This window comes from Melampsora larici-populina (genome assembly GCF_000204055.1).
Source record: "Melampsora larici-populina 98AG31 unplaced genomic scaffold MELLAscaffold_19, whole genome shotgun sequence".
Taxonomy (NCBI): domain Eukaryota; kingdom Fungi; phylum Basidiomycota; class Pucciniomycetes; order Pucciniales; family Melampsoraceae; genus Melampsora; species Melampsora laricis-populina.
This window is the reverse complement of record NW_006768783.1, coordinates 1,101,200-1,114,579: the sequence shown is the minus strand read 5'-3', so window position 1 is coordinate 1,114,579 and position 13,380 is coordinate 1,101,200. Positions and strand designations below refer to the sequence as shown.

At 41.3% G+C, this 13,380-nt stretch overlaps 2 protein-coding genes across 2 annotated transcripts; one reads left to right on the top strand and one right to left on the bottom strand.

Annotated features, from left to right (window-relative positions):
- Positions 1-8,054: 8,054 nt before the first annotated feature.
- On the top strand, positions 8,055-9,013 carry MELLADRAFT_63414 (uncharacterized protein; the record flags this gene model as incomplete). Its single annotated transcript, XM_007410230.1, has 5 exons — positions 8,055-8,094; positions 8,193-8,217; positions 8,303-8,570; positions 8,657-8,750; positions 8,811-9,013. The coding sequence occupies 5 exons, from the start codon at positions 8,055-8,057 to the stop codon at positions 9,011-9,013; spliced, it is 630 nt and encodes a 209-aa protein (XP_007410292.1).
- Positions 9,014-10,711: 1,698 nt separating this feature from the next.
- On the bottom strand, positions 10,712-11,660 carry MELLADRAFT_106758 (uncharacterized protein; the record flags this gene model as incomplete). Its single annotated transcript, XM_007410208.1, has 5 exons — positions 10,712-10,938; positions 11,026-11,088; positions 11,195-11,329; positions 11,408-11,455; positions 11,531-11,660. 5 exons carry the CDS (start codon positions 11,658-11,660, stop codon positions 10,712-10,714), a joined length of 603 nt encoding a protein of 200 aa, XP_007410270.1.
- Between the last annotated feature and the right edge of the window lie 1,720 nt (positions 11,661-13,380).

The window sequence follows — 13,380 nt, the reverse complement described above, 5'->3', positions numbered from 1 at the left end:
AGACCACAAAATATTGTCTTCATAATCATGACCCAAATTTCAGGTATTGTTACAGGTGGGTTTTTGATGATTTTCAGCCTTTATTGTTAGTACATTAACCAATATCTGCGTGTAAAATACAAAAAAATACTTATCATGACGCCCCAACATCTAGGAACAAGGTGCATATTTTTTCAGATTTTTAGCTCTCTCCCTGTTGCCTCAGGACTTTTCTATGTCAGTAGTTTTCTTTACCGCCCGGTAAAGATTACATTTGGTGTAGTGTAAACAATTGATCTTGGGTGCATCACCATCCATTGATTGAACCTTGATGTCTCCCTCTAGAAAGCTCAGCGGGCTCAACACTGCCAATGCCATCAACACGGCTCATAGCAACCTTTCAGCTGTGTAGCACCACAACAAGTAACAAGTGGCTGTGTCTCTTGCTATGTTGTGGAGGGCACTGCAACAGCAAATAGGGAGGTCTAGTGGTGGGGCACCCCTCTCTTTGTGCAACACAACATGTGCAACAGCACCAAAAAAACACAAATCATGCTCTGGACGCAGACTGTAACACAATGAATGTTGTTGTAGTCCAAAAAAATTGTAGATCCCAAGGACATTGTTGTGATGACCCACCTGGGGAAGTAAACAATCCAGAGATCAAACCAAGAATAAAGATGATGCATTGACTTGACTGCATCAAAAAACAGTGGGAAGTACTTGATAATGCCATTGAAGCAGCAGCATCACACAAGATGTAAAATTCATTCTCCAACCAATTATTTGACAAGCTGGCTGAGCTGTATGAATTCAATCACTGAAAAAGACATTTGAACAACTTGAAACCAGTTTCTTCCAGCATGCAGGCCTCAATGGAAAAAGTGCAGTTTCCTTTGACAAAGAATTCCTTGTTCAGAGTTTGAGGTTGGAAGTAGACATTCAGCCCAAATTCAAAAACAAGTAGCACACATCATCATACACAAGTGGTGACCTGTATGCAGAAATGGTATCTCAACTGAACATCTGTCAATCCTTGACAATTGCAAGGTCTTCCGCATGACCAGAGAATGAAGATCCACCAATTAGACTGGCAAGTTATGCAACATCTCTCATCTCCTCTTGTTCAACCAAATAACATAGTAGCTCACATATTCACAGCTTCAAAGTGTATCAACTATGATGGAAATGAATGTGCCAATGTTGTCTTGTATTGACAGAAATACAGTCACTGAACTGTGCAAAAACAATGTCACATGTGAAATACACAGGTGATGAACTCAACCAAATCATTCTTCTCTTCTGTATTTTTTGCTACTCACTGTTTCTCATTGGCTTGTATGTTGTTTAATATTGATTTCACTTTTTTTAATTGTGTTATTTCTTTTTTGTTTTGCCCTTCTCAAGATTCATTCAAAGAATTTACAATTTTTCATTTATTTGATGTTCCACCACCGCAATCAACCACAACCTGGCTCTCAAATACCTGTTGCGGTGAGGTACAGTACAGTCTTGCTGTACCGTACTATGCTCTTCACTATGGTCACCTGCCATTACAGTACAAGACAGTAGCCGTTCAAAATGGTCTACTGTGATGTAGTCACCCATACACCATAATCTGTTGTGTTACAATGAGATCCATGCATTGCTTGAAATATCCTCTCCGTCTATGTCACCAACCAATGACTGGATTTGATCCCTTCTAGCTTTGCCTTTCCCTTTTTGCAACAAAGGTATCCATGAGCCGTCCTGCGCTGTATCTGACAATCCTTGATGTCCTGGACCCTCCAATCCTTCTGGTTCCATCTCATCTCTGTCTATGTTTCCACCAGTTATCAAAAGTCCTTCCGCTTCTTCTTTTTTGATGTCTCCATCCCTATTATTTGTTTTGTTTGTCCTCTTTGGTTGTTCTAATCTTGGACCGGGTGTTCCTCTGGTGGCTAACAACATTGCTTGTGTTAACCTTGCTTCCACTTGAGCTAAACGTGCCTCCATTGTGCAAACTGTCTTGTGAAAAATGGTTCAGAATAACTATTTGAAAAGATTGGAGATATTTAATTATCACAGTGAATTTGAGTTGTGAATTTTGGAATCTCAATTCCAAAGCTCAACTCAACTATCACTGTGGCACTGTGCACATTGTTATGTGTGCCTCTCCTCCGCTAAGTCATTGTAGGCTTAAGAACCATATGTGGTGTGCCTTGTGGTTTTTTCAATCCGGGAGGTAATGGGCAACCAATACCTTGATGCTGACTTTGTAACGGCCGAGTCAAACTCACATTCTACAAAAATGAAATTGATTCAAGTCAGAGTTTGATGTGGAGTGACTAAGAAGAAAGGAGCACACCAACCGGTGGACACCAGATATCAATCAAAGGAGGGGTGATGTGGTGGTTTGAACAAGGGTTGATGTTGCAGAATTGGAAAAAAAATTGTAGGTGGTGGGCAAGGCAATATAACCAATATCCAGGGAAATCAGAGATTGGGGCGTTCTGGCCTAAGCTCCCCAGTAGTCACAGCTCACTTTGAATACAGGACTGTATTTTCTGTCTTTGGGTGTGGCTTTTGAGGAAAATCAAGGAAAGATTTTGACATTTATATGGTGGCCAAGGAACACCAAATGTGTCATAACCTCAGAATTCAAAAATCATGCTTGAAGAACACCCTAACCCCTTCAAGATTATCCTGATCACTGTACATTGCCTTGGGTTCTTTAGTGATCACTCCAGATGGCAGCTGAGCCAGCATGATCTAAAATCAACTTCATGATTTCTTCAAATCAATCATTGCTGCCACAAATGTCACTTATCATTGTGGTTACTTATCCTATCTGGATTTAAAGAAACATCATTGTCTTGGATAATACTGTTCCATTTATCCAATGAATACAACCAGCAATATTGTGATGCTTGTAAAAACTTGATTGTTTCTTTAAATCAATAAAACTTAAAGCTGCCACAAATGTTGCTTTCAAATAAACATAGTTACCAACCTATTGTAGTTTCAAGGAACATTGTTGTTTTGAATAACACTGTTGTATTTATTCAGTGAATCAAATGGACAATATCACACTGCAAAAATAATGTGTTTTTCCATGGCGAAAAATGATTGATTCTAGCATTTAAAATGCCTTGCTTGATATTGGCCCAAAAAATCTGAAAAAATCTGGTAAGGCAAAATGTGCTATTTTCTTCCAGTTGAGAGATTTTGGTCATTGTAAAAAAATTGTAGCACTCAGTTTGGTGATGTTCAAAATTTTTGTGGAACAACACATAAATATGCAACACCAAAGCACTAAATTCACCCTTCAATATTGACAAGAAAAATCTGGAAAAAAAATTACAAGTGGAGGACAATATCCCCTTTGTTGAACGTTTTTTTCAGAATTTTTCTGGCTCAGTATGCAAGTCATCACATGTGTGTAATTTTAGGTACTTAAACGCTACTGCCATATGTACAAGGCTCCAAAACCACCCCAAAAAAAATTTGCAGCACAACAAAGGATGCAAGATCATCTGTACATGGTTTGAAGACGGTGTGTGGAATTTTGATGCCCCTGTGAACCAAAATGCATTTGAAGTTTATTTGGCAGACTTTCAATGTTCTAACCTGCATGTATCCAAGACAAAGGCATCAAAAAATCCGAAAAAATCACCACACAGCACAAAGGGGATTTCTGATCTCTCCTGATTTTTCCGGATTTTTTGGACTTCTTTGAGAGGGAAAAAGCTGGTAAAAACATTAAAAATTGCTTGCTGGGTTCATGCTGAGTATGAGGCTTTAAGCAACCCCAAAAAAACGTTGCAGGACAAAGAGCGTTGTATCTCTCTCCAGATCTTTTTCCAAGCGTTTTGGGCCACAACTGGGCCCACAATTCCAGGTACAATTTTTTGTCAATCATTTTTCGCTAGGGAGAAACACATTATTTTCACAGTGTCATGAGGCTTGTGAAAATCATACTCTGATAAAAGACAATTTGAGTAGGTCATGAGTGGACTAATTACACTTCTTTTCCAGCCATTTCAAGAAAGATTGACAACTTTTTCTTGAGAAAGTTGTCTCCACGGCAGGTAAAATTGGAGAAAAAACTTGATGACAGGTTTATTCTTTTCTGTATCCTCCCATTTAGCAGAGTGACAAAACAGGACAAAACCAAGTGAGGGACAAAACCCAGGTTTTGCATGTTGACAAGATTTTAAAAAATCAATCTTTGTTGAAAAAGCTGTACATGGGTCACTATAATAGCTCCTTCACTGTGATCTGGAAAGGAAGTTGGCAAGGACTGGTACAACACAATTGATCTTCAAACAGATGTGAAAAGAAAGATGGATGAAAAAAGTGCAAGGATTTATGCAAGAGGATTCAAGTCAAAGGCTTTGGTCTGGCGCCACAGACTGGGTTCAGGATACCCTTGGTGGGGCTTTCAGGGTGAGTTTCAAGTGTACATAATTTTTGCACGAAATGGTATTCATAAAAAGTCACAATACTCAGTATTTGAACAACTAAAAGACAGGTGTGGTTGTGGGCAAATCCCTTGGCTAGATCAGCCCGGGGTTAGAAATTACTTGAAAGACAAAAACACCCTACAGGGTGGCTAGCGGACCTAGATATAACAAAATATACAGCGCTTCAAGAATCCTTTGGTTTATTTGGTGGTCTTTTTCTTAAAGTTTTGGACAAAACTTGGAAAAAACTCATTTGGACAGCTCAAATTTGACAGATTCTAGTACAAAATCAGTTTTAGCAAGGGTTTTAGCAAGGGTTTTGGACATTTATTTCGTTTTCTTGCGTTAAAAAAACCAAAGGATTCTTGAAGCGCTGTAACACACTACTTGATGAAAATGGGGGCTACTAAAAAGTGCCCGCATATAAAACCTGAGACCGCCCGCTTTCAGAATCCGATGGTTACTAAAAATGTTTGACTGAATTGTGGTTCAGTCCCGAGGTAATAATTTGTAAGAAATCATACGGAAAGCGGGCGGTCTTGAAAATTATAAAAACCCTACAAAACCTCCCGCTACATACCCACATCTCATCCTTCATATCAATCGTTTATCTCAACTGGATTGTGCAGCTAAACTTGAAAGACATTCAAAGCACTGAACACAATCGGACCCTCTCAGCACCCCCTCAGGCTTGACTACATATCCTCTGTCAATGAGGCTAGAAGCCTGACAGGATTCAAGGCTCTATTTGAAGGGTTCCCCAGAGTTTGATGGCTTCACTTGGTCCGGCCGAAGTCTCAAAGTTTGAGGCTAGAATCAACATCACTTGGATTCAAAACAGTTTTGTGGATTTCAGGGGTTTATTGCAAATTTGCATAGCCTGTAAGTTGAATAACGAGTGGTAAAAAACCTTTCAAACCAATGCAAGACACATCTTATTGCATTCCCGAATTTCTTTGCTTCAACAAGCAAGACATGTATGCAATGAATGCCAAGAAGTTTGCGTGTTCGAAGCGAGAGAAGAAAAAGAAACAAGTGCTAATCAATCATAGATTGACCAACTATTTTTGTGACTTTATCCAACTCTTGGATTAGCAACAGACAGATTGAGGTCTTCAAAGACCAATCACATTGCCAACTTGGGTAAAAGAGACTGGCAGACAGAGGGGCAGTTCTAGCCTCATCAAGTTTGAATCTAGCCAAGTAAAAGCCGTTTGTGAGTGTACTGGTGTACTCAAGATCGCTTATCTTAACACCAGCCCATCAGCCAGAGGTTTATAATTATGGTATAGAGCTTGGTTAGAAAACAAGAAGAAACGCAACAACTTGCTATCCTGGTTGTGAGATGTGGGTAGCGGGAGCAGGAGCAGGAGGTCTTGAAGGGTTTTCAATAATTTTCAAGACCGCCCGCTTTCCGTTTGATTTCTTACAAATTATTACCTCGGGACTGAACCACAGTTCAGTCAAACATTTTTAGTAAACACCGGATTCTAAAAGCGGGCGGTCTCAGGTTTTATTTGCGGGCACTTTTTAGTAGCCCCTGATGAAAATATATAAAAAATTTACAGTCAAACCGGAAAAGCTTGTCACAAATTCCCCGCCAAATTGCTCGAGTTTTGCGGGCAAAATCGGTCAAGCTTTTCCAGTTTGACTGTAAAAAGGAGAAGATAATATTATAACAACATGACCAAAGAACCAAAATGAAACTAAAGCAAAAAGCAAATTTGAGGAATAACTGAGATTATGGGTGGGTGGGAGCTAAAAAACTTGATATCAACCAGATATCAAACAGAAAAGAATCAGGAAAAGAGTTCTAGACAAAAGTAAACACAATAGCGGTGTACAAACCTACAACCCAACATGAAAACCCATGAAAAAAACCCATGAAAACCCAACTTCTTTGTGGTTTTTTTTCATGGGTTTTTTGACATGGGTTGAGATCGGCTAGATCTGACCACCCGTTTGTTGAAAAAAAAGATGAGCTTGATATACACAGACTCAACCAACCCCTCCCCTTCATTACCATCACACCCAAAATAACCCAAATCCTTCCATAAAACAAATACACCTTGCTTGTCTACCTGATGTATTCCGATTTCAAAGTTTCTCTCTCTTCGGTTTGTTTCGTCATTTGCAATGTGAAGAATTCAAAAGCAATCGTTATATTTTAAAACAAGCACAATCGATCGTTCTATTTCAAACAAAAACTGATCTGAGTCGCCTTTCAAAACTTTGGATGAGACTTTGGAAACTAAGAAATCGTTTTCAATTGAAAAAACATATCGTTTCAATTCAAAAAGAACATGGCTAAGTTGACTTCTAAGACTTTGAGAGGATACTTCTATAGGTAAGATATTGTTTTCAGTCGAATTCAAACGGGATCGTTTTATTTCAGAAAAAGCACAAGATATTGTTTCATTTCAAACAAAAAGAGATGAGACTTTTGACTTTTAAAACTAAAATTCGAATTTGGAAGGAAACTGGGGCTAGTGGATGGAGTCATGGTTGAGGTGGATGCCAAAAGAGAGATGTGGACTCATTGTGGAGTAAAGTTAAGGCCTCAAGTGATGACTAGAGCTGCGTGTGGCCTGTCAGTGTGACTCTTTAGGTTGTGATGGGAGTTGGGGCATTCAAACCTTTCCAGGGCAACCCATGAAATGATTAAATCTGGATGCAGGTAAACAGGCTATGACATCATAGCTGGATAGAAGGGCAACAAAAAGTTCCGACCCGTTACTGTCGTTCTCGAAAAGCTTGTCCGAGTTTTCCCGCAAAACTTGAGCAATTTGGCGGGAAACCTTGGACAAGCTTTTCGAGAACAACAGTACTAAATATTTCAGGTAATGTCTGCAGTCCGAATTACACATTCCCATCGGTTAATAACAGGTTCCCAACATCTATTTAAGTTTACGGCGCATTCGGCGTTCCTCCGCCTCGGCCACCGCACGATGTTTGCACCGCCACCTGTTTCACAGCCCTGCTATAAATACTTATCTAATCATGGGGCTCGGGTCGCGAACGACAGCGTGAGACTCTGATGAGCTTACTTTCCAGGGTCCTCCCACAACTCACCGCACAATGGGGCTCACGAGGGCTCACGGATTCAGTGATCATAATTCAAGTTCCGGACTGCTTCTCGCACGCTGAACAGGTGAGAGGTGGAGATTGAGTACCGTGACAGAGTTGGTGATATGTCCATACAATTTCAAATAGACAACACAGCGTCTCTCAAACAAGAGCCTGGGACTTGGTAGAGTTTCAATTCATTCCAGGTTTGATACAACCCTTTGCTTGACGACCTCGAGAAAAGAATGAACAATTTCAAATTCTTCCTGAGAAAATGTTTAAAATGTGTTGTGTGAAAGCATCAAATTTGGAAACATCGACGTCGAGTAAAAGAATAATGTCAAGCAGCCTCGCCGGATAGAATCTCAAGCACTGAACTTGATGACTCGACTCTCTCGCCAGTCGCCCTTTATGGTGCCTACAAGGAGGTATAAAACATGGCCTCCCTCTGAGCCAATAGCCATCCCCCATCCCTCCTCTACTCTCGACGCTCGACCGTGATATCCTATCTTCAATTCCATCACCTTTTCAGTGCAGCTTATAGCTTAATCCAATACGCCCAATATGCATCTATCATTGGTTTCCACTGTTTTCGCCCTAGCTGGTACGTATTTCACTACATTTCATCCTTGACATCTCGACTTCTGTCGTGCTGCCACGTCGAATACTCATTATATTGCTTTGTGTCTGTTGTCCTTTTAGCTACTGTCAGCGGCGGTGTTTTGCGGTCAGTGTCTCTCCACTGCTCCGTATCTGCTTGCGATCCTGATCTCCGTGCAGGCGCTGATCTTTTGTTTTTCTCCAATCCATAGTAATGCCTCTCCTCTCAAACCACTTGCATCTCGGGATGTCTCGCCTGTCCCTCAGCTTTCAGTCAGAGACACTGTCGTGCAGCAGGTGACCGAGACCGAGGTTATCACATACGCCGACTCAGTGACCACCTATTTCACTGACTGTTACGGTCAAGTGCAATCGATAACCGTCGTAGACAAAGTTGTCGAGGTCTTGACCACCACAATTACTAAAATTACCACGGACGCGGTGCCAGTGGATAGTTGCGGATGCCAGGGCATTCAAACTGTACGTGTATATTGCATCTTTGATCAACCTGGTCACTTAATTCTTGCCATATTGCGACATGTTGCTTATGTTCCAACTTTCAACAGACGACGTACCAGTCAAAGGTCACCGCAATCTTTGCACAAGTCCAGCTTATCATTGACTACCTTCCTGGGCAGTTCCCCGATTACGACTTCGACCGTAAGTAGTGTTCTTGTGTCTCCTGTCTCACATAGCGCTGAGATTCTTGAATTCCACCAGCCTTCTGGAAGCAATTCGGGACATGCACACAAGGTTTCGTGACACTCGCCGCAACACTACAGATCGACATTAAAGCTAGTGTCAAGATTGATCTCGGAATTCTCGGTATCAACATCGGCATTGGCCTCGGTGTCGGCGTTGGTGCTGGCGGTGGTGGTGGTGGTGGCATCAACATTGGAGTTGGCATCGGCGGCGGACACTGATCCATTGATTACCCTTTCTGTTGATTCTCATCTTGTCTCTTCGGTACCACCAACTTTTTTCCCTACTACATTCTGGATATGTATTCCTGCTGAGACACGAAATGATTCATGCAGTGTCTTAAAGTACACTTTGTTCACCTTGGCCAATGAAACGAAATGACACAGTACATGTACCTATATTACGTCATTCCATCAATCTTGAGCATACGTCTAACCCGATGTGTTGCCACAGGTAAACCATGACCACATTCCGTCCCTCCCTCGACTAGTCGTGAGCGAGGGACTTTGATGAGTTTGGAGTGGTGTACTCACGACGTCGGGCCCGGCTTCATGTTAACCTTGAGCTGGACCTCTAGTAACACGTCGCACCATCGTGAGAGTGATCAAGAGCTTCAAGTACCCTCGACATCAATCTCTGATTAGACCACAACGCCAGCGTCATTTCATTCTCATCGTAAGTTGAAGAAGCATACATTTTGCAAATCCCCCCTCTTATCGGTTCGAAGAGCCAAACGAAGTTTCGGCTCTTCATGAAAGCATCACGGCAACCGTAGTATTTTTGGCATACCGTACGAGTGTCATTGTTTTACAGACATCCCTGAATCAATGGGCACAGCATGAAGTACACGATTTTATTCAAACGTGATAATGTTCTTGGAAAGATGCCACACAAACAAACATATTGTAAGAGACTCCTTGAAAAGAACCCACCACAGTTCGAGAATCGAAACGGTATGATATCCAAATGCAGTGTTGAATGATACTGATCGATCAAGTATGAAATCTATTGGCCACTTTGATGATCATTTACCAAAAAAATTCTTTCTTAGTCGTGTCTCAGTTTACCATCAGTGAATTCGAATCAGCGATTGCTTTTAATCTTCGATTCCTGTTTACCTCTAGTTTATGTAATCTGACGAAAAGAAACGAAATGACTCATGACTTCTTACCATCTACAAACATACTCCAACATCATTTCCGCTTGTTCATCTCGACATTTCATTCATATCCACACTACTTGTTTACCTTCAACTTGACTCATCATCATTACGATATGTCCAAGTAAAGAACTTTTATAAATCTGATACCTCTTGTGGAGTTTGTTTAAACTTGATCATAGACATTGTATTTTCACCAGATAAAGTTCATTCTGCATCTCAAAACCCCGCGCCAATTTCTTCAACTTCATACAGTATGTAACACACATAATGGTGTTCGGTGTTGCTGGTATGATTATGACATCATTTTTGTAACAATCCAAAGTACTGCCACTTTACCTTCCAGATCCCTTTGACAGCTCTTGCTTCTCATTCTGTACCTATTCTTGCTAGGTAAAGAAGCTTCTTTGGAAACCTTTTCTTTAAAGATTTCACGATTCACTTTCTAAACAGCTTGAAAAAAGGTAGGAGACTAGTTATTCAAACCTTATGTGCCTGGGTTTGACTGATTAGGATCTTACAGACACAGACCCGGATTTTCCGAGGTATTCAATTGGCAGATATCACTCATGTCATATATATTTCCATATCTTTCAACTAAACTACTAATCATAAGCGGCTTTCATCAAATATGAGCAGTGTGAGAAGAGTTTGGACACTTTCAAGCAAGACATCTAGGTGTAAAGCCAATTTACAATTGCTAAAACCGTTGGGTTATTGGTGACTTGGTTCTGATATATAGATGGACTAGTGATTTAGACTAGACAGATAACATGAAAAGGGACAAAGACGCTAAAACAAGACCTTGTTGCATATCAATTCGTTGAGTGTTTCCAGCTGAAGTCGTATTGGAGGTAGTAGGGGGCGTGCTCGTAGTATCTGGGGTCATGCTTCCATTTTGTGCGGTGCTAGGGGGAGTCGTGGTTTTGTTGGGGCTTCCACCCGGAGTACCCGCGTCTCCCTGGAGAGTACCACATTGGTAACAAACTGAGAAAAGGTATCAGTACGAGGTAAGATATGATTGGATTCTGATCATGATTATTTTAATCTGTGAGTAAAGCATTAACCACTCACGTGCGTATGTATCGGGTACGATGCCACCAGTGCAGCTGTAACTTGCTGTCTCGGTATCACAAGCTTAAGAAGTTGCAGATGTTATAGGAATAAAATTTGACTTTATCAGCGAGACGTTCAAAGTCATAATAAGATCGGGATGAGCGGTAAGCAAAGTCAAAGTGCTTACATTTTGCTTGCGCAGTGTTTCGACCAAACGTGATGGTGCAATTCACTTGAGGGATCACCTCGTTTGGTGGAGCAGTAGCGTTAGGGTTCCCCAAGAAGTCGGTATCGGGTCTAATCATACGGCACGATTTAGCCACTAAAATGTAACAGACAATGTCAGGCTTAAAATCTATGTGGTCTCACTAAACAATCCTGCACAATGAACTTTACATACCGACAGAGCCAGTACATTTGCCTGGACAAGTGAAGATCTCGTTGCACTCTGATGACCAAGTTGAAACCGCATCGCAAATCAGTTTGGTTCTCGCCAATGAGGGGCATAAACAATATGACTTACGAGCTTTAGTCGTGTTAACCTGGTTGTATTCTGTACACTTTGTTGGCGAGGTAGGTTGATCGACTTGAGTGCGAGCCAACGAAACAACACTGAGGATGGCCAAAAGAGCTACGCAGAAACGAGAAGACATGATGAAATGATTTGATGGTGGTTTGGTTCGTGTGAAGAGAATGGATAATTTATCAGGATAATTGAACAAAAAAAGTAGCCAAGGAAATCGTTTGATGATATTTATAAGGTGAGAGGTGAAGCTTGGAGCCTTTATGTGTTGGTTTATGGGTCCCAGAAGTGCTACGAATATACACTCACACAGGCAAAATCGTCATCCCATTGGACAGCGCCACCATCCGTGCAGTTTCAATCACATGAGTGGGGATTGGGCTGCTACAGTCAATGTACGTCTTATGTACGTTTCACCGGTGGTACGTTTAACACGTTGCACAAAAGATCCTAAAAGATCACTTTCTTTCTTCAGCTTTCTTCTCGTTCACAGTGGGCGGATTTAAAGAAAGTTAAAATATGGGTTCAAACAGGTTCAAGAATCAACCCCCACCAGTTTTTGAAAATCAAATCATGACAAGGGAGCACGGGATCATGAGCGGAAATACTTCTTTACCTCATGACCGTGTCACATCACCAATGTTGCCACTGTGTTGATTCGAATAGCCAAAGCTGCTCACAAGAAGTGCTCTCTCCACTTCCAATTTTCCTGATTGATTCTCCTTCGTTTTTACTTTGATTGATGGGTTCGGTGGTGATCAGTGAGTCACTGGAGTCTGGAGATGTTTTGGAAATCTATTCAAGTGCAGATGTCAAGATAGCCTGGATGCCGATGTGGAGGACTTCAGATGGTGTCTTCGTATCACTATACATGACATCTACTACATAGATGATAGCAGACCCCCACTGCTCTGAGCGTCGATGTCTCTCACACGTTGGACCACTCAGGAAATGGTTTGAGGTCATCATTCCACAAGTCCACTGCAGCACTTGACAGACTTTAGGCAGAGGTTGAGCTAAGCGACCTTTTGGACTCCGTTGGACACAACCCCAGCGTTCATCTGATGAACTTCAAGGCACGGTCTCATTAGCCTACCTTTTGTTTAAAGTTTACATGCTTTGTATGTTTCTGAAGAGTCGAAGAGCTATCTACTGAAGTGCATATAGCGGGGTTGGCTGGACAAGGAACCGGGCTTTTTGTAAGCACTATTCCTCGGTCATGGCGGGAACTTATCAGTTTAGTCAAACGAGGTTTGGAAAAAGAACTGGTAAGTGACTGTCTTTTGATACATTGCAGATGTAATCTCCTTTGCTTCTTCATGATGCATCATTATAGATTGGTATCTGCCCTTTGCAGTGCATATGTTGTGTGCTTGAGGCCTCACGAAGTATCTTTATGAACAGATCCAGCATTGTTGAATCCTGCATATATAGAAGTAAGTAAAATATTGAGTCAGGGATTAAACCAATACCTTTCTTTAACAAAGATGAACAAGAAGGTGGTGTGCAAAACAAATTCATGTAACCAGTCAAAATCATTAGCGAACCTCACGGATATGAAGTCTCGATTGAATAATCATACATATCCAAACGCATACCTCATCCTTTCTGACCAACAAACAGCAATCTCTTGTCGTGGTAGGGAAGTCATAGGGAATCACCGGACATCTGATTTATAATCAATGTAAATAACATAGGTACCTGAGTCCTTACTAGTACTGACGCACTTGTCAAATTCCTTACACTCCAAAGTCCGCATAGTATTAGAGACATCATAGCCTGCAGTTATAGCATCAGGTCGGTTGAAGAACCGCTGCTTTCTATAGAATTGGAAGTAGGGATGCAAAGAT